Consider the following 26,214-nt stretch of genomic DNA (forward strand, 5'->3'; position numbering starts at 1 on the left):
TGCAAATCCCTGAATTCATGGCTTGGGTTCTCATGGATGGTGAAGCTCTCTGGGGAGTTTGGAGCCATTTGTGTCTCTGGCCCTTGCAGGCTGGCTGAGCAGGGTGTTGGGCCGCCTGCCGCCGAGCCTAATGTGAGAGCACTGGTCTGGGGCAGGTGCTGCCCACCTGTCGAGCTGCACGCAGGGGAGGGAACGGTGCCCTCCTGTAACCGCACACTGCCACTCCTCCTCACTTGTCCTTATGGTAAGGTAGCAGTAGCCGCCTAAATGGGTTTTATGGCAGCTCATCCACTTATCCTTTATCAGTGTTTATCATCAGTACCTCAAGCAGCCGTTGACTATGGTGTTATTACAGATACGTGCGGACTGCCCTGCCTTCCGAAGGCACCTTTAACTTGTGATGGGAGCCAGTTGTCACTTTCTCACCCTCATCTTGAGGGCTTTTCAGAGGACTAGAGATCAGGCCCTCAGATGTTCCATTCCATGGCTGGCTTCCTCTCCTGCCAGGCTCAGCATGGTTCCCAGCCACCCGTGGCCCAGAGAGATGCTCATAAGATGCACGTTTGCTACTCCTCCCCATGTTGTTTTTAAAAATGAGATGATTATAGGATGTACTGTGTGAAAGTTACAAACACAGTTTTTGGTGCCGACAGATAAATGATTCTCTTGAGTGAATTACAAGGATATGTATAGGTTGAGAAGTGTTTGCATTTACTTGCATGGCCAGGTTCAGTGGCTGGTAGCTAAAGTGAGTCAAGTAGCTTGGGTATTTGTGTCACCAACCAGGATGTAACAAAGCCCCTGGGTCTCTTTGCTGAGTGCTCAGTGGTGGAGGCAGTGCTCTGGGCTCCCCTGCCAGCCCTGCCCTTATGAGCAGGCAAAGCATGGTGGACCAGGGTGTTGATGAGGATGAAACGGCCATGCCTGCTATGTGGCATCAGGAGGAGCTGGGAAAGGGAGACTCACTGCATCTGAGCCTCTCGGGGGTTATTTTAAAAGCTGTTGGTTGGTGTGGTGAAGGGGACCACTGCTCTCTGCCCTAAACTTGCCTCTGCATGGCTCTCAGGGACAGAGCTCTTGTTAATACGGTATGTTAACTGTGTCTTCCTTTCACCCCCAAACAGGAACAGATTATCAGTCTGGTCAATCAGATCTGCGGCAAAGTGTCTGGTAAAAATGGCAGCATTGAGAACTGTCTCAGTAAACCCACACCAAAAAGAGGTCCCCGCAAGAGAGCGACAGTGGACGTGCCCCCCTCCCGTCTGTCAGCCTCCAGTTCATCCAAAAGTGCTTCGAGCTCATCATGAAGATGCCAACGCCCGTGGTCGATTTATATATATTTTTTTGTAATTATTATATTCTAGTTTGGAGTACTTGCTGTAGGATTCAAGCTGTCTTTGCACTAGCTCTAAAGAAGATTTTCTTCTGGTTTTAGAGAACTAATTTTGTTTTAGCATTAAACTGTTGAACTTTTTTTTGTACTTAGAAAACCTAGATACTGCAGTCAGATTTTGGAAACTGCCGTATAGTCACTGTTTTAAAAACCCCGGAGGGGCTGTATTAATTTGTATTGCCCCATGGCTGACAAAAGCCTTTTTTTTTTGTTTTGATTTTTTTTTTTTTTTGTAACTGTTGGGGGGAAAAAGGCTTTTTAACCCATTTTTGAAGAGGGTGAAGTTTGGAGAACAAATTTAAAAACCATCAGTCATGTGAGCAGATTTTTTAGAAGGGATAGGAGACACACACGCGCACACACACACACACACGAAACTTGAAATGGCTTTGCTTTGGCTGTCGTCTTCTGCCGTGTGCCAGATGAGCTTGTGATCTGGGAAGCCGGGGCACCCCCGTTTTGTTTCTCTGGGCGGTTGTGGCAGCTGAAGGCCGACGTTGTTTCCTAACCATAGGTGGAACGAGGAGACGGGAGCGAGTGGGCTCTCCACCAGCACATCACTATGCATCTGTTCCAGGAAAGAAGAAAAGCGAGCGAGGAAGACGGAAAAGACTGCCTGCCTTGGAGGGGTCACATGAGGGAGACCTGTGCCTGATTTCATTAGGAAATCCATTCTGTTATTTTTTGGTGCTGTTGGCTACTTTATCAAAAAACCCTTCAATAGCATCCTTAAGATTAAAAAAAAAAAAAAAAAGGAAAAAAAGTGATGGAAGCCGTAAGTGCTTCTTTGTCATCGACGTGCAATCTTTCTAACATTCCATCTCCATCTCACCGCTTCTTGTTTGACACCTTCACAAGTCAGCATTAATCTTTCTTTTAAAATTTGTTTCATTTATGATCATGTAGAGAGCCACTAGGAGGCCTGCAGTTATTTTTGAATGTGAAAATGCATTTGCGTTCATCTTGTCTATTTTTTCTCTTCATGTTGTAACAAAAAGGAAAAAAGAAAAAAAAATCCCATCCCTTTTGTACATATGCCTGTAAATTGTTTTAAATACTTGAGCCTTTTTCTCGGTGGGGGGTGGGGAGGGGGGTGAGAAGACAAGATGAAGAAAAGCCTTACATTTCAGTTTCTTCATCGGTTGGATTGGATGCTTACAGGGTTTTTCTTGTAACATTTATAAGTGCTGCTTACATCACTGAACAACAACAAAAAAATAATAATGGAGTAGCTGTTGCCCTTCTCCGGTTGTGTGTACAGTATGTGTGGAATAAAAAAGGGAAACTGTTTTCACAAGCTGTTCTTTGTTTCATAATTGGATTCATCAATCCCGTAGCTACCCATATTGCACTGAGCTTGCCAGTGGTGACTGCCAGGAACGTCCTATGATCCACTTTGTTGGTTGTTGTTGCAGAAGACTGAACTGTTTTGGAATATTTAACAATTACAGAAACAGTCAAGTGTTTTCCAATGTGGTTGTCCGGTTTCTATGGCCTTGCTGTGTACTTTCCCTCTTTTTGACAGTAAACTTCTGCCTATGGCTTACAGTTTGACATTTAATTTATTAGCGCTGCTCTGCACCCCTCCCTTGGGAGGGAGACTTCATGTGGTTTATTGCGAGTTTTTTGTTTACTTTTCAGGTTTGTACTACAAGGTTTAATAATAAAAACAAAGTTTTTTGGACATTTGTCTGTCTTGTGGAAGATGACTGAACGGAATGAGCTCTTTCTTTTCTCATCCACGGGCAGGGGGCAGAGGATTCACCCCAGCCAGGGAGCAGAGCCACCCCCCACACCACAGTCCTGCTCCCACCTGCCACTGGGTCCCCTTCAGCCTAACCTAATGGTTTCCATGTGGCCTGCGGCCGTCCCCCTCATTTCCCATTGAGCTGCGCCCCCATGCTGAGCTTGCTTTCATGATGAGACGACACTGGGTGCATTCAGGGTGTTATGGCTGCAGACAGACAGACCCCTCATCCCGGCAGGGAGTCTGTCCCCTCTCATTGGGCTGGAGGAGTGATGGCAGGAACACATCTCCAGGGGACCAGTTTCTTTTCATAAAGAATGGAGGATTGCTTTGGGCTTGTTTCTGTTCTTTTGGGCCCAGGGGTGTGAAAAAGTAGGGGTTGGACTGGCTGGCTACTGGACTAATGATACTTACTTCTGTAATGATCAAAGGAAAACCCCAAGCTTTGCCAGAGTGGTTTGGCTACAGTCAACTCTTCTACAGGAAGTGGCATTTTCCACCTGTGAAACGGTAGGTCATTCCCTGCCTCATGCAGAACTCAGCCCTGTGGAGCCTCCACCACCTGGCCCAGGCCCTGCCCACATGCAGCCTCCCGGGGTGGCCCTCAATGACCTGCACGTCCCTTCACTCTAAGGAACCCTGAGTTACAGTGGCCTTAAGGACGTGTATTTAGAAGCCTTTGTGTACAAACTAGCTCTGTGCGCTCTCAGTTTACCGTCCTCACACTTTATTGTTAGCTGTTCTTTAAGTTTCTCACACATTATTGGCAATTATGTAAAAATCAAGAACCTCTATAAAACAACCTGGCTTTCCAGGTGGAATTCCGCATACAGCCAAAACTGGATTCCAGTGTGGCCAGACAACACCTATGTCCCAATTTAAGAGTCGCTGTCCTCACCACCATCCGGAGTGGCCTCTCTGTCAGTGTGTGATGTGGCCAGGGCAGTGTCCACCTGAACTTCCTCCTCATCAGACTGAACAACGGGGGACTCCCCACCCTCACTGATGTCCTGGGTGGCCGAGTCGGTGCAGGTGGAGGAAGAAGAAGGTGGCTTGGCTCTTAATTCTGAGGGATTTGGAACCTGGAGGGTAATCTCATTCTGACAGGTACTGGATTCAGGCCCTGCAAAATAACGTAGGGAAGAAAAAGCCCTGTCATAAAAATACTGTGAATCAGAATTGCCGCCAACAGCTGTGGAATGTGCCCGTCACGAAAGGGGTGTGTGGTTTTTGTTCCAGGCACCTGGGGCCTGCAGAACTTGGGAACTGCCCTGGAAGACACTGAGCTGAGTGATGCCAGAGGCAGCCTCAGGCCCTGCGGTGACCCTTCTGTCCCCTAAGGAGTCAGCCACCTGTGACACAGATCAAGCGCTCCTAAGGCTGTAATATGCGTGTAATAGAGGCCCAAAGGCAAGTGCTGCATATCTTTGAGGAGCAGTCCTTGTAACCTTGATAATCTAGATTTCTTTTTTTTTTTTTACCCTTTGCAGTAATTCAGAGACACCACTGCTGAGAAAGTCGGAATTACTGGCCTTTCAGCAGTTCTCCAAGTTTATGGAACTAAATAGGCTCTTCAAGGAATCAAAATTCTATATGCAGGTGTCACTGTTTCTAAATCTTTCCTTGACTCTGGGTGAGGGTTCACTCTGGTCTCCAGTATTCTGGCCTTCTCAGGATGAGGGCAAATGCACCCAAGCCCCTTCTCTTCTCCAGGATGACACCATTCTGACAGATTGCCAGGAGAAGTGGGTGAGAAGTTTAGAGGAAGCTGAAACCGTGGTAATGGTAGAACCTTCTAGAGATGGCTGAGGTGCTGCTGGGATGACTGAGCTTTGCCTTGACCCAGCCAGAAGAACTGGTCTGAAATTTGAAACGCTCCAAGCCCAGGTACAGGTCTGGCACCTCAGTCCATATTTGCTGCATGAATGTGAAACAAAATTTTGTGAAGGGATGAAAGGAACTGAAGTGCAACTAAGTTTACAACACAGGCCAAGAGCTGAACACACACCATGGCTTTGCCCATGGCAGGCACGCCCCTAAATGCCTGTCGCACGAAGAGGGAAGAGTTTCCCGTGAGCCCCGCAGGAGAGTCCGCACCTCCCTGCAAACGCCGCCAGTCCTTAACCACAAGGAGCAGACTCAAATGGACTTCTGGGTGGTAAAGGAGGGAAAACAAACAAGAAAGCTCTCAACTCACCAAAGTTACCGGAGTGGAGCATGTCAAATCTTTGAGAAGAATTCATGACGGAACCACACCACTGTTGTAGCTGCCACACAGCCGTGTGGAACCGTGGGGTTAGGGAGCCAGGAGCTGGCTGTGAGCTTGGGGGTTTATGCGTAAGTGACTGGCAGATGGTTCTCACGTCTCCCCTTTGGAGGGGAGTGGCATCGATACTGCCCCGATTCAGCTAATGCAAGTTTGTCAACCCTACCTAAGGCGGGGGACAGCACAGTGTTCTCTTCTCCTCCAGAGTTCAGGAAGACGTCCAGGGCCTCCTGGTCAGATATGTCCATCAGGTCCATCTGCTCCAGCATGTCCACGTTCACTTCCATGGATGACATGCTGCCTATGGGCTCTGTGGATAGATCAACACGAGAAAGGACACGCTGTCTTTAATATTACTTTAAAAGGTGAACTTCCATTGGCATTAGGCTAACTACATTGCATTTCCTAAGCTTCCTTCAAAATGGAATTTGAAGCAACGTATTAGTAGATGACATATGCCAGTCTGGCACTTTAAATGCATCCTAAATCACCCTTGGCAACTATTATTACCTTTTACACTTTCCTTAATCTGTTCATCCCCAGCCCTTTGGGACGCTGAAGACTAATCTCTGCATTAAGTGAGTCCCGGCTGTTTGGAGTAGGACGCTCAGCCTGTCTCAAAGAGGCCAACATTCCTGCAGCAACAGTTAGCGACCTTCCTCCCTGCCAGCCACAGCTCTGCTTCCTGCCTACAGTTGCCCTGAACCTTCCCGGCAGGCACACTCCTCTAATTGCAAGTGGAGTTTCCACTGGCCTTGGAACATTTCTCGGGCCTAACGGCAGAAGGGGTTTGACCATCTGTAAGCTGTAAGAGCTCCCTGCAGTGGAAGCACAGACTAGAAGAAAACAAAACCCAGCCCGCCAGCAGACGGCGACCCCATGAAACAGCACATGCCTAGTTGGCCTCTGCCCGGGCACTGAGCACGGGATGCCCCACAGGTCTTTACTCATAGGCAAACGACCTCTATGGTCCAGAAAACCACAAGCCACATAAGTTATCCTAGCCATGGGGAATGCCTGGCAGAAGCAAATGCAAATTATTTCTGGAAGGACTCTCCCTTAACCTTGGTTTATACAAAGTCAATCCCAACCCAATCTGGCATTTGTAACACACATGAAATGAGCCACTCCGAGTGAAGGGCAGCAGAAACAAACATCATCCTCGCTGAAGAATACGAGATGGCTGTTCATACACCACGGTCACAGGAAAGGTGAAGTCAAAAACAAGGTGTCAAAAATAAGGACAGACATTTGAAAGCCAAATAATGACTAGGTAGAAGAGACTGAAATCTCAAACTCGGGGCACAGTCACAGCCCAATAGAAAATTAATAAACTAGAAGGCAGGATGAGTAAATCTGCCATAATGCAGCATAGAAGAACAAAGAAAGGAAATACAAGAGAGCGTAAAAGGTACGAAAGATGCAGAAGCGTAGCATCTGGTCACATTTCCCCAAAGCCAAGAAGGGGAGATAACTCTATTCAAAGAAGCTGATGATTTTCCTGAATCGATGAAAGACCTCAGGACCCAGATTTAAAAAACAAAACATTCCAAGCGAGATCAAAGCAATCCTTACCTACACCAATTGCTTTGAAGTTGAAGAACATCAAAAGACAAAGGCTCTCTAAAAGGCAGCCAGAGAGAGAGGGCAGGCTAAGAAAGAGAAGGAAATAATTAGGATGACAGGCAACTTATGAACAACAATAATAAAAGCCAGAAGACTGTGGAGTAAGTTCAAAGAGGAGAGAGAAATGTCATCTCTAAAATGGTGTAACATTAGGTATCGTTTAAGATCCAGGAGAAAAGCAGAGACCAAGAAGAAACACGTCATTATGAGCCTGCTCTCGCTAGAGGCATAGTGAAGGAAGGGCTGAGTGCAAGAAAGCATGTTAAGCAAAGAGACGTGTGAGTGTGTGAGTTAATGTAAAACCTGGAATGGAACAGTCATAACGAGGAGTCACCAAGGCCAAATTACCCTCCTGAACAAAGACACGGGGGTGGAGAGGAGGGTGCTTAGAGCCACAGCGACATGAGATTGCGGCTTCATCTGGGAGGAAAGTGAGTCTCATTATCTTCAGGCTCAGAAAATCACTAAAGTTCAGCACTTGAATGAGAGGTAAGAGTAATTCCTATTTTTAGTTGGGGAAAAGTGTTATGGTTTAGATGGTCCCATGCTTGGCAGCATCATCCTCGCCAACTGAGCCAGCCTGCTCTGCCTCGGACTTGGCCAGGGGTTGAGCCCAGCCGCACAGGGACAGCAGTTCGCTGGGCTGGATCTTCAAGGCTGAGTGGTCAGGGGAATTTGAAGGCATGCTGGTCAGGCTTGTTCTTTTTTGGGGCACGCTTCTGAGGGTTTCCCTTCTGACCCACGGAAGCCTTTCGCCAAGTCCTGTCTTTTAGATCGTGGCTTCTGACTTCAGTTTTGAAAGTTTGTCTGTGCCATCTTCTTGAAAAGGGCAGGAGTATAACTTAAAAAAGGAGAGAAAAAACTGGACTAAGAAGCATAGGAAAAGCTTTCAGGAAAATTCTGTAGCAACAAATAAGATGGTAATGGGTGTGTCAGTGATCACAGGAAACGTCAATGAGCCAAACTTGTCAGTTAAGAGATTATACAACTGAACTAAAATAAAATCTAGCTACCTTCTGTTTACAGGAGACAAATATGGAGACACAGAAACATGCAAATGTTTCTTAAAAAATGAAAAGATATAATGAGGAAACAAATAAGAAGAAAGCTGATACAGCTATATTAATATCAAAATAGATTTTAATGGGAAACAAAAGTAATATTGGGATAAAGAGTAGTACTTAATGACTTTTAAATGGTTCAATTCACCAGGAAGATAATCTAAAACTTCTATTTTTGGTTACGTTTTTAAAGTAAAAATATGGCAGAATGACAATGAAAACATAATATCCATAATCTTGGGGGCATGTCACTATACCTATTTGATGACTGACATCAGCAGTCCCAAAGTTAGTAAGAGAAATCGAAATCCCATTCTCCAATCACAATGAAATTTAGTTAGAAATTGGTAATCGCTAGGAAAACTTTCACACATCTAATTATTTTTAAAAAACATTTATAAACAGTTCACAAATCAAATATGAAATGCTAATGATAAAATTTACCCAGAAATTATGAATGTCAAAATTTGTAGGATTCAGCTAAAATGGTACCCCTGCAAGAAATCCATAGCTTTGAATGCCTTACTAGAGAGGAACGCTGAAAATCAAGCCTGAATATTCAACTTGGGTTAGAAAAAAACAATCGCCCAAAGAAAGCGAAACTGAAGAGAAGTTAATGAAACAGTAGAAAGAACAAAGAAGCTGGTTCTTTAGGGGAAAAAAAGCTTAAAAATGGTTATGTTCTGGGTAAGACTCATCGTAAATAGAGATGAAAGGAATAAAAGGCACATGAACAATTTTAAACATGCAAAAGCAAGCCTAACCAGGAACACAGCTAAGGGGGAGACACACACCATGGACAACGTTATGCTGACATATCTGGCAACTAAAGACAATTCCATGGAAAACTTGCCAAAATTAACGAGAAATAGTAAATCTCTGTAACTATCAGAAAAAAAGAATAGGTAACTCTTCAAATAGAGTAGTCACTGGTAACAGCATTGGAGGCAAGTTCTACTCAACACTCAGGAATGCATGAGACACGTGCACTTGCAGAAAGATCCAATACCACTAAGAGGTCCAGTGTGTCTCCGTGCAGAAACTTACTGCAATTCCGCTCAAACCGTAGACAAGGTTCGTCAACAAACTTGAAACTGTAACATTTATACCAAAGGACAAGACCCCAAGAAGAGTCATGGCAATTATGAAGAAAATAAATGCACACAGATGTGCAGGGCAGGTCAGGAATGGCTCCAGCAGACTCAAGCTTCACTAGAAAACATTTTCTCAGCTCCAGCACTCCTGACACTTTGTGCCAGATCGTTCTTGGTTGTGGGGTGTCCTGGGTAGTGTGGGGTGTTTAACTGCATCCCTGGCCTCTGCCCACTAGATGCCAATAGCACACCCTTACCCCAGGCACGACAACCAAAATGGGTCTCCAGACATTGCCAAATGTCCCCTTGGGGGCAAAAGTGTCCCCAGCTGAGAACCAACACTTGATGACTAAGTAGACTACAGTATGGTTTTGGCTCAGGGACGGGCGGCAGAAGAATGGAGCCGAAAAGAGAGGCTTGAAGATTCCTGAATATACAGAAACTGCCAAAGGTGTCGTTTCATTCCAACAGATTAGCAAAAATCTAAAAATCTGATGCTACCAAGTGCCGGCGAAGATGTAATCAGAATGTGCATATATGGCTGAGGAGACTATAAACTGGTGCAAATGTTTTGGCAAGAAATTTGACAGCATCTAGTGAAATGAAAGACAGCCATGTCATTGTGACCAGTAATTCCTCTCCTAGTTATATACCCTAAAGAAATGGTTTCCAAAGTGTGGTCCCCTCAGCATCACCTGGTAACTTGGTTATAATGCAAATCCTCAGGCCCCACCTCACACCTGCAGTGGGCCCAGGAATCCATGTTTGAACAGCCCTCCAGGGGACTGTGGGACTGCTCAAGCCTGAGAACAGCTGGTCTTAAAGCAACTCTTACGTATATGTACAGAGAGAGAAATTATAAGAATGTCCAAGGCCGGGTGTGGTGGCTCACGCCTGTAATCCCAGCACTCTGGGAGGCCCAGGTGGGAGGATCACTTGGGCCAAGGAGTTCGAGACCAGCCTGGGCCACATAGTGAGACCCTGTCTCTCCAAAAAAATAAAAAATTAGCCCAGCATGGTGTTGCACACCTGTCGTCCCAGCTACTCGGGAGTCTGAGGTGGGAGAACCACTTGAACCCAGGAGTTCCAGACTGCAATGAGCTATGACCACGCCACTGCACTCTAGCCTGGGTGACAGTGAGACTCCATCCTAAAACAAACAAAAGTCCATGCCAGCATTGTTTTTATTAAATAAGAAAACTGGAAACACCCATCAATACATCAATGAATAAATTATATTTATTCAATGGAAATAAATATTTAAGGATGGAAATCAAATTAGAGGTGAATATATCAGTATGGATGATTCTCAAAATCACAGCACTTAGGTGCACTGCTGCCTGTTAATTCTATCTTTTCTAACTTGATTGTAATTTTATCATTAGCCCCAAACCTCGTTCTCTTCCCAGGGCACTGGGTCCACGCTGGAGCATCCCAGAGCTGATCAATCCCTCTGGAAGCAGGGACACCCCTGGCTCCATAGGATTCCATTTTGCTGAACTACTGGTTCAGAAACACAAGAGCCTGAAATCTATGGGAACACAGAGCCAGAAAACCCAGGCACAGACCAGGACATCTCCAAGGTGATTTATTAATAAGTAACTGCAGGATATCCTGACACTCAGCAATAAAATCAAAGCGATAAAAATGCTTTTCTAAGAAAATGGCAGTCATGTCAGGCAGAAGATCAAACCTGGGCTAGGGTCTTACAAAACATCTAATTATATCCTAACGGCATGGAGAGGCCTGCGGGGCATGTGGTGGGGCCCAGGCCCCCTCTGCTGCTCAGCCCTCCCGGCACGCCTTCAGTCCTCAAGCCTGAGAGCCTCTGTGCTTGGGGGGCCACCTGGCCTCAGCACCATCCAAGTGGGCACATATGTGCCTTCACCCCTTCCTCTGATGATTCTCTGGATAAAACTTTCCATGGCCTTGTCTTAATTAAGAAATGATGCTTCTGAAAGTGAAATTCCAACTGCTATTTCTGATTTAGTGGAATGAGTCCAAAACACCATGTTTGCTGTAGAGTTTTTAAAATTTTGATTGATTCTCCTAAATTAATACTAATCCTTGGAGATGAAGATTCCTCCCTAAGAAAGGTGCTGTGGCTCGTCAGGCTGGGAAGTCTGAGCCGGCTCTGCACAGACGTGCGATGAGATGCCCGATTCCCGTGTGTGGCTGTCTCTCAGCTCTAGCTCAAGAGAAAGCTAAAAAGCCCAGGGCCGCCAATTTTCTTCTTCAAAGCTTTCAAAACCATATATTGGCGACATGTGCCTGATTTTTACCTTAAAAAAATGAGCCCAGCATTTTCTTGAAACTTAATCTTTGAGATACTCAAAACCACAAAAATTTAACCACTTCATATTTCCTTGCAGGTATTTCCAGCAGGTATCTGCTAGACGCGTTCTCTCTGCCAGCCCACTGCCTTGCTAGCTGTGGAGCAACTGCAGTACGTGCCTGTCCCTGTCACCAAGGGCTGGCCATCAACAGAAGCTGCTCCTTCCAAGCCGGCCACGCGTCTACTACTTCATCATCCTCTCGGGGGTGCGTCCACGGCTCTCCCTACAATGGGAGCTTCCTGAGAGGCACTTTCATTTCTCTGTGCTTCCTCTGGGCTCACCAGCAAGTGCTAAACTGAAGGAAGATAGAGTTAAATTGTTTAGCAATCAGAGTTTCTATGACTGTCCATCATCACTGCATCTCTTCTATGACATGAGACATTGGTGCGATGTGTCATTATGTTCAAATGTGTGGGTCGGCCAGGGTGTATCTGTATGGACTGAATGTGTCCCCATAAAATTTGTATGTTGAAGCCCTAACCCCAATATGAGGATATTTGGAGCTGGGGCCTTTGGGAGGTAATTAAGTTAGATGAGGTCAGATGGACATGGCCCCTGTGGTTGAGATTAGCCCTAATACCAAGAGATAGCAGAGAGGTCCACCCTACTGTTGGCCACGTGCACACATAGGGAGAAGGGGGCCGTCTATAAGCAAGGAAGAGAGCCCTCATCAGAAACCGATCACGCCAGCATGCTGATCTTGGATCTGAGGCCTCCAGAACTGAGGGAAAATAAATGTCTGCTGTTGAAGTCACCCAGTCCATATTGTTTTGTTATGGCAGCTGGGGTAAGACAGTGTCCTTCTCGGTTTCTACCCATAACAGGATAAAAATCCCTGGAGCAAACCCTCTCCTTCCTCCCAAAGGAGCCATGGGAAGCCACTCTCTACAATTTGCAGCAAACATGGAAGCACCAGAATCCTGCACGTATGCTCGGAGGAAACGCACAGAGGACAAATGCAGGGTCGCAGGATACAAGAATGGCAAAGGCTGACTCCAGAGAACGTTGTTAAGCTTCAAATCTATACTGTGCATTGGAAGGTAAACAAGCATCATCCACACAACTAACTGACTGCATTCACCAGCACACTCTGAAGTCTTCAGCTACTGCTATTAATCTATTTTTCTCAACATTATTTTCTTTCCTCATTCTTGGATTTCTTTTTATTTATGTATTTTTTGAGATGGAGTCTTGCTCTGTCGCCAGGCTGGAGTGCAGTGGCGCGATCTCAGCTCACTGCAACCTCTGCCTCCCGGGTTCAAGTGATTCTCCTGCCTCAGCCTCCTGAGTAGCTGGGACTACAGGCACATGTCACCACGCCCAGCTAATTTTTGTATTTTCAGTAGAGACGAGGTTTCACCATGTTGGCCAGGATGGTCTCCATCTCTTGACCTCGTGATCCACCCACTTCGGCCTCCCAAAGTGCTGGGATTATAGGCGTATGCCACTGCGCCTGGCCTCATTCTTGGATTTCTTTAACCTCTCCTTGGAGGGGACACAGAACTGGATGACAAGGAAGAAACACTCCTGGGAGATGTGGTTGGGGGCAGGATAGAGAGAACAAAGGCCAGGGCCAGGCAAGCCTGGGGAAAAGATGAAGGCTGAGATTTGGGGGGTGAGGGAGGTGTCCAGAAGATGATGAGACGTTCAGGAGAATGGGAGGGCAGGAAAACAGGGCAAGGTTTGGACGGGTCTCCCCACTGCCGGGGGTCTGGTACTGCCCGTGCAGCGCAGGCTGGAGGGAAAATGTAAGCTGCCCAGCGCTGCTGCCCTGCCCACCCCTGCTGCACCTCTGAGTCACTCAGTTCTTCCAAAGGAAAAGCTGGGAAGAAGGAGTTCGGTGTCTGGACTTCTAATCAGCTTGTTCCTTACAGCACTATTTACTGAGGGAAAGATTTTAAATGTTCAGCTAGGAAAACTGGTGGAATATATTAGGATACATCATGGCAAAAAGATGCAGCCTTTGACACACAACCTCTTAGAGTATTTTTAACAACAGGCGGAAAGAGCCCTATGTAACATGAAGAAAAGTTAGAGACAAAGCCATATATATGTACGGTCCAGTCAGATACCAATTAGATAAGCAGACTCGACAGAGACTAGAAAGAACACACGAAAAGCAGTAACAGGGACTACTCTGTACTGGAGAATTAAGGGCTATTTTTCTTTTTTTCCATTTTGGTAATTTTGCAGGTTTTCTAGAAGCATAATTTGTGTTTGTAATCTTTTTTTTTTTGAGACAGTCTCACTCTGCCACCTAGGCCGGAGTGCAGTGGTGCGATCTCCGCTCATGGCAACCTCCGCCTCCCGGGTTCAAGTGATTCCCGTGCTTCAGCCTCCTGAGTAGCTGGGATTACAGACATGCGCCACCACGGCCGGCTAATTTTTGTATTTTAGTAGAGATGAGGTTTCACCATGTTGGCCAGGTTGGTCTCAAACTCCTGACCTCGGGTGATCTGCCTGCCTTGGCCTGCCAAAGTGCTGGGATTACAGGCGTGAGCCACCACGCCTGGCTGTATCTGTAATCTTTAGAGGTATTAAACAAATATATCTTCAACTAAAGCTTAGACTGATAGAAGAGGCAAAAGCAGGGCAAGAGAGAGGTGGCCCGACGCACACATTTTGGTTGCTGGGGTCTCATAAAAGAACAGAACTTCTGAGGACTCTGCCCCATGCCCTGCTCTGGGGAGAGGGGTCCATCGCCACCCCGCACAGCCGGTGAGTCCCCACACCAGCAGCCCCAGCCCCCACTCGCCTCGCCGCTCCGCAATCTGCAGGTAGCCAGTGGACAGGTACTGCTCCATGTCCTGCTGGAAGGCTTCCTCAAAAAACTTCTGCCGCTCCTTCAGCTTCATTTGCTGGGTGTGCTCCATTTCCAGGACCTTCTGGGCGTGCTCTGCATCTAGTTCAGCTGAGGAAACAGAATAACTGGGGTTAGGGTTTGAAAAGGGACTGAGAGAGGAAATGGGTATAAACAGCTGCTCGCATCCACTCTCCAAGTGGATGGAGTCATGCCGCGTTTACAGACTGGGCTGGTGCCCCGACTGCGTGTACAGCTGGCCTCCTTGTCCCCCGATCTGCTGCACTTCTTCCCCCTACCTGGGCGGTCAGGGTCAGGCCCTTCGTTCCACACCTTTGCATGTGCTGTTCCCTTTGCTGGAACCACCTTCCCACCCGCATCGCCCATTCATCAGTCACAAACAGCTGTTCACCTTCCAAGACCAGCTTCTCAGGTCGTCCTTCTACTAACTCCAGTGGAGTCTGCTGCGCCATCCAGATGTTTCCACATCCCTGTGTTTAGACTTTTGCAGCTGACTTACAAAAATTGCAGTGCAATTGCTAAGGATTTGGAGTCCCTGCAAGACTGTGACCATATATGACTCATTTCAACATGCTGTCACTCAGCTCAGAGCCTGGCACACAGTAAGCTCTCAAGGTATGTTTGTTAAAAGTATGTAACAGTAGAATACTATTCACCCTTAAAAAGGACGGAAATTCTGACACACGCTGTAACTTGGATGAACCTGGAGCACATATGCTAAGTGCAGTAAGCCAGAGTCACGAAAAGGCAAATGCTGTGTGCTTCCAGCCAGTCACGAAAAGGCAAATGCTGTGTGCTTCCACTCATATGAGGTACCTAGAGCAGTCAGATGGATGGAGACACGAAGTGTGCTCTCAGGGCTGGGGAGAGGGCGTGGGAGCTTAGTGGTTAATGGGTACAGATTTTCAGTTTTACAAGACGAAAGACATCTGGAAATGGATGGTAGTGATGGATGCACAGCATGAATATATTTAATACCACTCAGCTGGACACTTATGAATTCTATGTACACATAAAATGGTAAATTTTATGTGTATTTTACCACAGTAAAAAGTTGGGAACAGGGCCGGGCGCGGTGGCTCACGCCTGTAATCCCAGCACTTTGGGAGGCCGAGGCAGGCGGATCACCTGAGGTAAGGAGTTCAAGACCAGCCTGGCCAATATGGTAAAACCCCATCTCTACTAAAAATACAAAAATTAGCCAGGCATGGTGGCAGGCGCCTGTATTCCCAGCTACTCAGGAGACTGAGACAGGAGAATCACTTGAACCCAGGAGGCAGAGGTTGCAGTGAGCCAAGATCGTGCCACTGCACTCCAGCCTGGGAGACAGAGCGAGACTCTGTCTCAAAAAAAAAAAAAAAAAAAAGGTTGGGAACAAAAAAAGTAAGTATGTAGCCATCATGGTGTATTACAAAGTGCTTAATCTTGGCTTTTTAGTGTTTACTGACCACACAACCTAATCAGTTAACCTTCTCATCTGAAAATGTGGGATAGAAATATTAACCCAATATTGATATGAAACATATGAAAGGATGTGAAATAATTTTATAATTTAAGGGACCAGTGACCCTTCAAGGTAAGCCTTAGTAATATACAAGGCAAGAACACTAATATAATTAACCTTCACCTGGTCATTCAAGCAAGAACCCCAAATCTCCCAGCTATAAACACTTTCCAGTAGTTTAACTTTTCCTCAAGGCACGTGATATGGTTTAGCTCTGTGTTCCCACCCAAATCTCATATCGAATTGTAATTCTCACATGTCAGGGGAGGGAAGTGATTGGGTCATGGGGGCAGTCTCCCCCATGCTGTTCTCGTGATAGTGAGTAGTTCTCACTAGATCTGATGGTTGTGTAAGTGTCTGACAGTTCCTCCTTCACATGCTCATACTCTCCACCTTGTGAAGGAGCCTGCTTCCCCTTCTCCCATGATCATAAGTTTCCTGAGGCCTCCCCAGCCATGCAGAGCTGTGGGTCAATTAAACCTCCTTTGTTTATAAATTACCTATTTTTTTTGAGACAGAGTCTTACTCTGTTCCCCAAGCTGAAGTGCAGTGACAGTGGTGCGATCTCAGTTCACTGCAACCTCTGCCTCCTGGGTTCAAGCAATTATTGTGCCTCAGCCTCCCAAGTAGCTGGGATTACAGGAGCACGCCACTATGCCCAGCTAATTTTTTGCATTTTTAGTAGAGATCGAGTTTTACCATGTTGGTCAGGCTGGTCTCAAACTCCTACCTCAAGTGATCTGCCTGCCTCGGCCTCCCAAAGTGCTGGAATTACAGGTGTGAGCAACCTCACCCGGCCTCAGGTATTTCTTTATAGCAGTGTGAATATTGACTAATGCAGCAAATTGGTACTGGAGAGAGTGGGGTATTGATATAAAGATACTTGAAAATGTGGAAGGGACTTTGGAACTGGGTTACGGGTAGAGGTTGGAACAGTCTGGAGGGCTCAGAAAAAGACAGGAAGATATGGGAAACTTTGGAACCTCCTAGAGACTTGTGGAATGGTTTCAACCAAAATGCTGATAGTGATGTGAACAATGAAGTCCAGACTGAGGTGGTCTCAGATGGAGATGAAGAACTTATTGGGAACTGGAGTAAAGGTCACTCATGCTATGCTTTAGCAGACTGGTGGCATTTTGCCGTGCCTTTGAGATCTGTGGAACCTTGAACTTGAGAGCAATGATTAAGGGTATCTGGTGGAAGAAATTTCTAAGCAGCAAAGCATTCAAGACATGACCTGGATTATTCTGAAAGCTTTCAGTTTTATGTGTTCACAAGGAGATGGTTTGAACTTGGAGCTTATGTTTACAAGAAAAGCAAAACATAAAAGTTTAGAAAATCTGTAGCCTGACAATGTGACAGAAAAGAAAAACCCATTTTCTGGGGAGAAATTCAAGCCAGCTGCAGAAATTTGCATAAGTAATAAGGAGTTGAATGTTAAGTGCCAAGACAATGGGGAAAATGTCTCCCGGGCATGTCAGAGATTTTGGCAGCAGCCTCTCCCATCACAGGCCCTGAGGCCTAGGAGGAAAAATAGTTTTGTGGGCCAGGCCCAGGGGCCAGCTGCTCTGTGCAGCCTTGGGACATGGCACCCTGCATTCCAGCCACTCTAACTACAGCCGTGGCTAAAAGGGGCCAAGGTACAGCTTGGGCTATTGCTTCAGAGGGTGCAAGCCACAAGCCTTGGCAGCTTCCACATGCTGTTAGGCCTGCGGGTGCATGGAAGTCAAGAATTGAGGTTTGGAAACCTTGGCCTAGATCTCCCAGGATGTATGGAAATGCCTAGATGTCCAGGCAGAAGTCTGCTGCAGGGACAGAGCCCTCATGGAGATCTCTATTAGGGCAGTGCAAATGGTAAATGTGGGGTTGCTGGCCCACCACCCCCACAGAGTCCCCACTGGGGCACTGCCTAGTGGAGCTGTGAGAAGAGGGCCACTGCCCTCCAGAGCCCAGAATGGTAGATCCACTGACAGCTTGCACCATGAATCTGGAAAAGATGCAGGCATTCAATGCCAACCCATGAAGGAGCTGCCCAAGGCCAAGGGAGCCACCCCTGTAACCTGGAAGTAAGGCATGAAGTCAGAGGAGATTATTTTGGAGCTTTAAGATTTAATGACTGCCCTGCTGGATTTCAGACTTGCTTGGGGCCTGTAGACCCTTTGTTTTGGCCAATTTCTCCCATTTGGAATGGGAACATTGATCCAATGCCTGTACACCCATTGTATCTTGGAAGTAACTAACTTGCTTTTGACTTTATGGGCTCCTAGGCTAGACATTTGCCTTGTGACACATGAGACTTTGGACTTAAGACTTTTGGCTTAGGCCGGGCGCGGTGGCTCACGCCTGTAATCCCAACACTTTGGGAGACCAAGGCGGACAGATCACGAGGTCAGGAGTTCAAGACCAGCCTGACTAACATGGTGAAACCCCGTCTCTACTAAAAATACAAAAAAAATTAGCTGGGCATGGTGGTGCATGCCTGTAATCCCAGCTACTTGGGAGGCTGAGGCAGGAGAATTGCTCGAACCAGGACCCAGGAGGCAGAGGTTGCAGTGAGCCAAGATCACGCCACTGCACTCCAGCCTGGGCGACAGTGCGAGACTGCATCTCAAAAAAAAAAAAAAATACGACTTTTGGGTTAATGCTGGAATGAGTTAAGACTTTGGGAGACTGTTGGGAAGGCATGATTGGTTTTGAATGTGAAAAGACATAAGATTTGGGAGGGGCCTGGGGCAGAATAATATAGTTTGGCTCTGTGTCCCCACCCAAATCTCATCTCAAATTGTAATCCCTACGCTGAGGAAGGGAGTAATTGGATCATGGAGGCAGTTTCGCCCATGCTGTTCCTGTGATAGTGACTAGTCCTCACAAGATCTGACGGTTTTGTGTTTGACCCATGTTTCGCCCATGCTGTTCCTTCCCACGCTCACACTCTCTCCTGCTGCCTTGTGAAGAAGGTGACTGCTTCCCCTTCTGCCATGATTGTAACTTTGCTGAGGCCTCCCCAGCTATGCAGAACTGTGAGTCAATTAAACCTCCTTTGTTTATAAATTACCCCTCTCAGCTATTTCTTTATAGCTGTGTGAAAATGGACTCATACAGCATGTACAGAGAATACAAAAAATGAAATCAGGGTCAGACATTTACCATTTTTGACCTGGTACATGGGTAAAGGGTTACTTCTAAACTTGCTTTTAGATCTTAAATCCTTTGTACTTCACAGGGGTGCAGGGAGAATCCTGAGGTGGCTCTGAGACCTGCTCCCTGGTGTACCTGCCCTGCACTCCCTAGGCCTGGGGCTGGGATGGATTTTACCCTGTGCCTAGGTGATGTCCATGGCACAGCTGACTCCTTAAAGGGGGAACATCTGGGTGAGCCTGGCCTAGCTAGGCTTGTGAAGGGCATTGGGCCTTCTTGGAGAAAGATGTGAAGCGTGACAGGGATTTGACACAGGGCCATTATCTGTTGCTGGGTTGGAGGATGGAGGGGGCCACGTGGAAAGGAATGTGGGTAGCATCCTGGGGCTGAGAGCAGCCCCGGGCTGACAGCAGGTGAAAGAAAAGGGGCCTCCATCCCACAATCACTAGGCGCCTGAACTCTGGCAATGACCTGAAGGGCCCTCACACAGATTCTTCTCCAGTGCCTCCAGAAAAAAATGCAGCTCTGCGACCCCTGATCTCAGCCTCATGGAATACTGGGCAGAGAACCCAGTCACACCTTGCCTACACTTCTGCCCTACAAACTGGAAGCTGATAAATTTGTTTCATTTTAAACTGTTATGTTTGTGGTTATCTATTACACAGCAATATGGGCTTATTCCAAACAGGTTGTATGAATTCAGGTCCCTGACCAAATTTGGTTGACTGTAAAAATGAAAAAGGACAACCTGAGTGCCTTAACTTACGTAAATATTTCCTAACTCCTACCCTGTGTCTGTGGCAGACACCCTGCTCCGCTGAGTTTGGGTGCTATTACTCCGGAAAATCTAGTCATCTGCAGAAACCATTTCAGCTACCTTCTGTCCTGGGATACACTGTAACAAACCATTTCACCCAAGGCATTGTTTCCTCTGGTTCAGCTCAGGGGAGTATCAACATCTTAGGGGTGTTATCAAGATTGTTAACAAAACAAACGCAGCAGCTCTTACCATGGACAATGGTGAATGAGGTCCGTTATCTGCCTTAGTCCCTGCCCACCCCCACATTCCCAGCACCACACTCTCAACTCCGGAGTCCAGCAAGCTGGTATGCATGGCAGACCTTAAAACCCAGTGATGGAGTTTATCATCTCAAATCAGGTACAGTGTCTAATACTTAGAATACTGTGGGCTTTCTTCTTATATTCTGATCTACATACATGCAAGAAACACAAACTAATGCTAACCAAAGCAACATAGGAAAAGTAAATATTCCTAATTAGCATGTAATCACATGTATAATATTTCCTCTGTGCATTCTGCTCATACTGTTGCCAGTACTGGGTGCCTTCTCTCCATTTCCCGCTACCCTCATCCCACATGTGTTTACGTGGAGACGGTCTGCCACAGTGGGAAGAGTTTCTTGTGCTCACAGGTTTTGGGCTGGGCCCAACTCAGGTCCTACACTCCTAGCGCCTCCTGGCACAGCCCTCTGGTCTACCTCTACGTTCAGCTACAGCTATGGAAGCCAGTTCTGTGTGCGCTCATTGGGAAGCACAGAGGGTCCCACCTCACAGCCATGCCTGTGTGGCTGTTTTTCTGGTCAGAGTATTCTCTGAATCTCAGGGAACCTAGCCAGCACAGCCCAGTTTTGTGGAATTAAGGCAGTTCTCAACCAACATGTGACAGAGGTCAGTGTCTCAGGACCCTGGTCTAACATCCTTTGGGTGGACGATTCTAGGAGGCGTTCTCAACACTTCTCAGAGATCCTGGTACGATGGCACATCCTCACTGGCTTTAGCAGCTTCCTGCTTTTAGCTTCTTTTCCTCGCTGTCTCACTTTCCCTGTCCCTCGCTCCTGCTTCTTGGAATCGCCTCCCAAAGGACCTGCAGCTAAATCCTCTTCAGGATTTAGTCTCAGGCTCTTTTTCCACATAACTGATTTCACCAGAGTTGCAACTTCTCCTCCATACAAGTGCGGTAAAAACACCTATTTTGTAAGGTTGTTGGCAGGATTAAATGAGGTAGCAAATATGAATCACCAAGCATACAATGTTGGCCAATAGCTGGCAGCTAATATTAATACCAGCATTATTTAAACAACAGCCTCTTGAAGAGGGAGCAACACCAAATATTACCAAGAACCAGGACTCACTATGCACTGAAAATCACCTGCTCTGGGCCCCACTCAGATGCTTAAGAATTAGTTACCTTTCAGTACTCTTAATAAATCTGCAAGGAATTTAGAGTGTACTCATAAGAAAAAAAAATGAACTGAAGAGGATGTCTTTTCACTTCAGTTGTCAACATATCTGTTCAAATGATTCATGGCTGCCAAGTGCATTAGAATAAGTCAACCCTAAAATACATTAAGTATGCTTCAACTGCTTCAAAGTTCAGCTAATCTTCTTTTGAAAAATAATTCCAGAATAGGCAGCTCAAAACCAAAGATCAATGCAGAAATCATCAAAGGGGTTTTAATTAAAGAATATCTTGTTTTAACTGAATTAAGATTTTCTGTAGATATATAACATAAAAAACATTTTTCTCAAGAATACTTCTGCTTTAAAAGTTTGATTCTCTCGTGTTGCTGAATTATTGGCCCTTCAGTTTATCTCAGTTTTTTCTACATCAGAATGAAATCCAATCATGTCTCGACCTTCACAAGGGAGGAGGGGTTAGATTAGGAAACTTAAAATGACTTTTTTCTTTTTTGACATGGAATCTTGCTCTGTCGCCCAGGCTGGAGTGCAGTGGTGCGATCTCGGCTCACTGCAAGCTCTGCCTCCCGGGTTCACGCCATTCTCCTGCCTCAGCCTCCCGAGTAGCTGGGACTACAGGTGCATGCTGCCACTGCCAGCTAATTTTTTTGTATTTTTAGTAGAGACAGGGTTTCACTGTGTTAGACAAGATGGTCTCGATCTCCTGACCTCGTGATCCGCCTGCCTTGGCCTCCCAAAGTGCTGGGATTACAGGCGTGAGCCAATGCGCCTGGCCTTAAAATGACTTATAAAAAATAGGAGAAAACAATCACTGTTTTAAGTTTTAAAACATGTTCCTCACTAGGTATCTGAAACATCCCCAGCTGTCCCTATCAGCTCCCCACTTCATTTCAGAGCCCTTTTTGTATCTCGGGGCTAAGCACTAAGCCAGCTTCACTGAGGACCGAGTATAGTTGCACCACACCAGCCACTATTCAGGATGACTATGAAAAAGCACAAAGCGGGCATTTAAAAATAACTTTGCTGCCCAACAGCTAAGAGACATTTGCCCTCAGCGACGTGACTGAATGAGGATGTTCTAATTGTGCTGTGTGTACTGAAATCATCAACTGGGCCTGCATCAAGAAAACAACCAAATATGGGAGAGGTGAAATGATGGGAGGATATTTGAAGAAAAAATTTCAAATCTAGGGGTTTAACAGCATCTGAATTTTAGAATGAGGACTGAAAAATCTAAATTACAGAACATTTTCTACAAGGAAAAATGACCCCTTGCTCACATTAAGATGCCATTTATTATACTGGGGAAAGCCAGACAAATACAAAGACGTTAAAAACTTCAACGAATGGACTTCAGATTAAAAGAAAAAAAATCAAAACAAGATGCAGTAGTTTTTCTACGACGAGTCAAGAGTAATCATTTAATTCCATTATCACCTCAGGCCTATGTCTTTTTATTTCAACTCCAGATCATTGCTCAAGTTTTATCTGACTGCAACTTCCACTTTAGTTACCACTATCAATTTCAAATGAATACTTACTCAAAACAACAAAAAATTCCATTACCAGTGAAGACGGAATAATCAATTCTCAATTATACGTTTTAATGGGGCATAAGGGTGGCACAAGATATATGAAATTAAAAAAAACCAAGTTCATTTCAGGAACATATTCAACATACTCTACAACTAAGCCTTTTAACCGAGATAGGTAATAAATACAGTGAGGTGTTAATGACCGAAAAAGGCCCCCAAACCTCTGGGAGTCATGTATAGAAAACTAGGATAAGCCTCTCTCTTAAGAGTTCAAAATGTTAAAAGAGAAACAGTAACACTTACTACATATGAATTGAGAAAAATTCTAGTAATCTCTCTATTAAAGATTAAGAGCATTGTTCATTCGAGATAAATAAGACTAAGAATAAACTTTAAAAACTAACTTCAATATTTACAATTCAGGTGTTTTTATATTGAGTTAGGAAATATGAGTTTTGTGATATTAAAATACATGTGACATGATCAAGAGAGAACTGTGAAATATCTGTAAGTCTCCAAACAATTTTCTGAATACAAATAAACATCTCTTCAAGCTGTTTTTTGATAAAAACAATTGCCAACAGTCTGTCAAATTACATAACCACTAGAAGACATTAAATTCTGTCAATGTGACAGATTTTAAAAATTGGGACCTATGATTTGTTTTGTTGTTGTTTTTTTTTTTTTTTTAGACGGAATCTCACTCTGTCACCAGGCTGGAGTGCAGTGGTACGATTTTGGCTCACTGCAATCTCGGCCTCCCTGGTTCAAGCCATTCTCCTGCCTCAGCCTCCTGAGTAGCTGGGATTACAGGCACACGCCACCACACCCAGCTAATTTTCGTATTTTTAGTAGAGACAGGGTTTCACATTGTTTGACAGGACGGTCTCGATCTCCTGACCTTTTGATCCACCCGCCTCGGCCTCCCAAAGTGCTAGGATTACAGGTGTGAGCCATCGCACCTGGCCAAATTTTTTATGCTTCTAATTATTTGCATTTTTTTCTTTTTAGACAGAGTCTCACTCTATTGCCCAGGCTGGAGTGCAATGGCACGATCTTGGCTCACTGCAACCTCCACCTCCTGGGTTTAAGTGATTCTTGTGTCTCAGCCTCCCGAGTAGCCGAGTAGCTGAGACTACAGATGTGCACAACCACACCTGGCTCATTTTTGTATTTTTAGTGGAGACAGGGTTTCACCATGTTGGCCAGGCTGGTCTTGAACTCCTGACCTCAGGTGATCCGCCCACCTGAGTCTCCCAAAGTGCTGGGATTACAGGCATGAGACACCGTGCCTGGCCTATCTGCATTTATTTAATAGGGTATTTTTGATGCATGAACTATGTACATTGAGGAAAATTTTTAGCCATAAAAAATTATTTATTCCATAAATAATAGGGTGAAGTCCCTATTATAGGGGACTTTTCCTATTATAGATGACTACAACTAGCACATTTTGGTATATACCCATCAGGGATTTTTCCCCCTATTAGGATGACTATATGAAATTGCAATACTCAATTTTTAAAGCTTTTTACTTCGAAATAATTATAGGTTCATAGGATGTTACCTAGAAATGTACATCCTGAATGTCCCTCAGTGCTAACATCTTACATAATTCTGGTATAAGGTCAAAACCCAACAATTGACATGGGTACAATCCACAAAGCTTATTCAGATTTCACCAGTCACACATGCGCTGTGCGTGCAGACGGGCATACAGCTCCATGCAGTCTTACTACATGCATAGCCTTGTGTAAGCACCACATCAATACAGTACCACCGTAAGACTCCCTCAGGTTCCCCTTGCAGGATACAGTAAATTCCTCTTCAAAGTTTAGCCTGTTAACTTCCTTTAAAATTCAAGAAGGAGAAAAATTGTTAAGTACAATAAGTTCTGAGTTCTTCTTCAAAGAACCAATATGTCAGTATGTTCAGCTTCCCTGTTCTTTGTTCTCCATTTTAAAGTTTAACTTCCTCATTCTTTACTCTCCTTGCCCCTAGTTTCAGTAAATGACCCCCTCCTAGCCTCTGTCACCTGTTCTGTCCTTAGGCATCCTTAGTCACCTGTTCTGTAACTGTCCTTTCCACCAAAACTACTCACCCTGCCACTCCGGCTCATACCCTTGCTCTCTTTAAAAGAGACAATTGGAATTAGCTTAGACTGTGCAGTCCAACCCTAGCCAATAGGGGAAAGACACAGCAGTAGGAGCTAGCGGCATTAGGAATAAGACCCCTTCCCCTTCCTTGTCTGGTGTGCTCTCGCCATTGTTCCATCCACAAGATACACCCTTCTATAGAAGTAAATTGCCTTGCTGAGAAAACTTTTGCCTGAGTGTCATTTTCACTTGGTGACACCAAGCATTTACTTCCAACACCTCTTATAGCCATGCCCTCCTTCCCCAAACACTCAGCTGGACTCCAAATCTATAATTATGTTATTTCATATGTTATGTAAGTGGAATCATGTACTATATATCCTTCTGAGACTCGCTTTTTTCACTCAGCATAATTGCCTTGGGGTTTCTCCAAGCTACAGCACATAATAATCTGTTCCCTTTTATTATTGAGTAGAATTTTATGGTATGGATGTACCACAGTTTGTTTAACCACTCACCCACTGAATGGCTGTTTCCAACTTTTGGCTATTATGAATAAAGCTGTCATAAACATTTGTGTATGAGTTCCTACATGAAAATAAGTACTTTCTCTTGCATAAATGCCCAAGAGTGCAACTGCTGGGTCATACGGTAAGTTCATTTTTCGGTTTTGAAAGGAACTGCCAAACTCTTTTCCAGAGTAGCTATTCCATTTTACATCCCCATCATCACTGTGTGAGTCAGCTAGTTTCTCTGCATCTTTGCCAGCATTTGCTGGGACTTACTAATTGTAACACAGGTTGAGTATCCCTGTGCTGAAATCTGAAGCTTTTTGAGCACCTACCGGATTCTAACAGGAGATGCTCATGGGAGCATTTAGGATTTCAGTTTTTTGTTTTAGCCATGCTCAACCAGTAAGTGCATACTGCAAATATTCCAAAATCGGAAAAAATCCAAAACCTGCAACACTTCTAGTCCCAAGTATTTCAGATAAGGGATATGTAATTGTACAGACTGTTTCCTTTTCTCTCTCTTTTCTCCAGAATGTGGATGCCTGTCAGAAACAAGTTTCAGCTTCCTTTTAAATATTTTCAATAATTGCTGTTTCCAAAGGTACTTTTAGTTCCCTGAGCTTAGTAAAATATATTTTAGAAAAATTTTGTTCAGAAACTGAGGACTTGTTAGACAATGACAAAATACACAATATTTCCTTGCAGTTTTAAAAACCACTTTTCCTGTACTGTTACCATTTTTAACAGTTACATTTTTTCTTACCTCAATTTTCAAATAAGGTATACACAACAATTTTTAAAGTCTCCCAATCTCCTGCCCCCACTTAAACAAATGAATACAAATTTTCTCAGGCTGGATTAAAAA

The 26,214-nt window shown here is 45.2% G+C and overlaps 2 protein-coding genes across 7 annotated transcripts in view; one reads left to right on the forward strand and one right to left on the reverse strand.

Moving 5' to 3' along the window:
- The window catches only part of JARID2 (jumonji and AT-rich interaction domain containing 2), a 277,296-nt gene extending 274,219 nt beyond the window's left edge, over positions 1 to 3,077 (forward strand). For all 4 annotated transcript variants that reach the window (XM_014345230.5, XM_055113199.2, XM_034961485.3 and 1 more), the window contains one exon: positions 1,125 to 3,077. In XM_014345230.5, coding sequence (XP_014200716.2) covers positions 1,125 to 1,307 — 183 coding nt within the window. In that variant the 3' untranslated portion in view covers positions 1,308 to 3,077. The remainder of the gene's footprint in view (positions 1 to 1,124) is intronic.
- Positions 3,078 to 3,850: 773 nt separating this feature from the next.
- The window catches only part of DTNBP1 (dystrobrevin binding protein 1), a 146,421-nt gene continuing 124,057 nt past the window's right edge, over positions 3,851 to 26,214 (reverse strand). For all 3 annotated transcript variants that reach the window (XM_003823168.6, XM_008976769.5, XM_057302445.2), the window contains 3 exons: positions 14,279 to 14,434; positions 5,573 to 5,716; positions 3,851 to 4,263 (listed from right to left, as the gene is read on the reverse strand). In XM_003823168.6, the coding sequence (XP_003823216.3) occupies positions 4,019 to 4,263; positions 5,573 to 5,716; positions 14,279 to 14,434 (545 nt within the window). In that variant the 3' untranslated portion in view covers positions 3,851 to 4,018. The remainder of the gene's footprint in view (positions 4,264 to 5,572; positions 5,717 to 14,278; positions 14,435 to 26,214) is intronic.

The sequence above is a fragment of the Pan paniscus genome, chromosome 5, assembly GCF_029289425.2.
Source record: "Pan paniscus chromosome 5, NHGRI_mPanPan1-v2.0_pri, whole genome shotgun sequence".
Classification (NCBI taxonomy): Eukaryota; Metazoa; Chordata; class Mammalia; order Primates; family Hominidae; genus Pan; species Pan paniscus.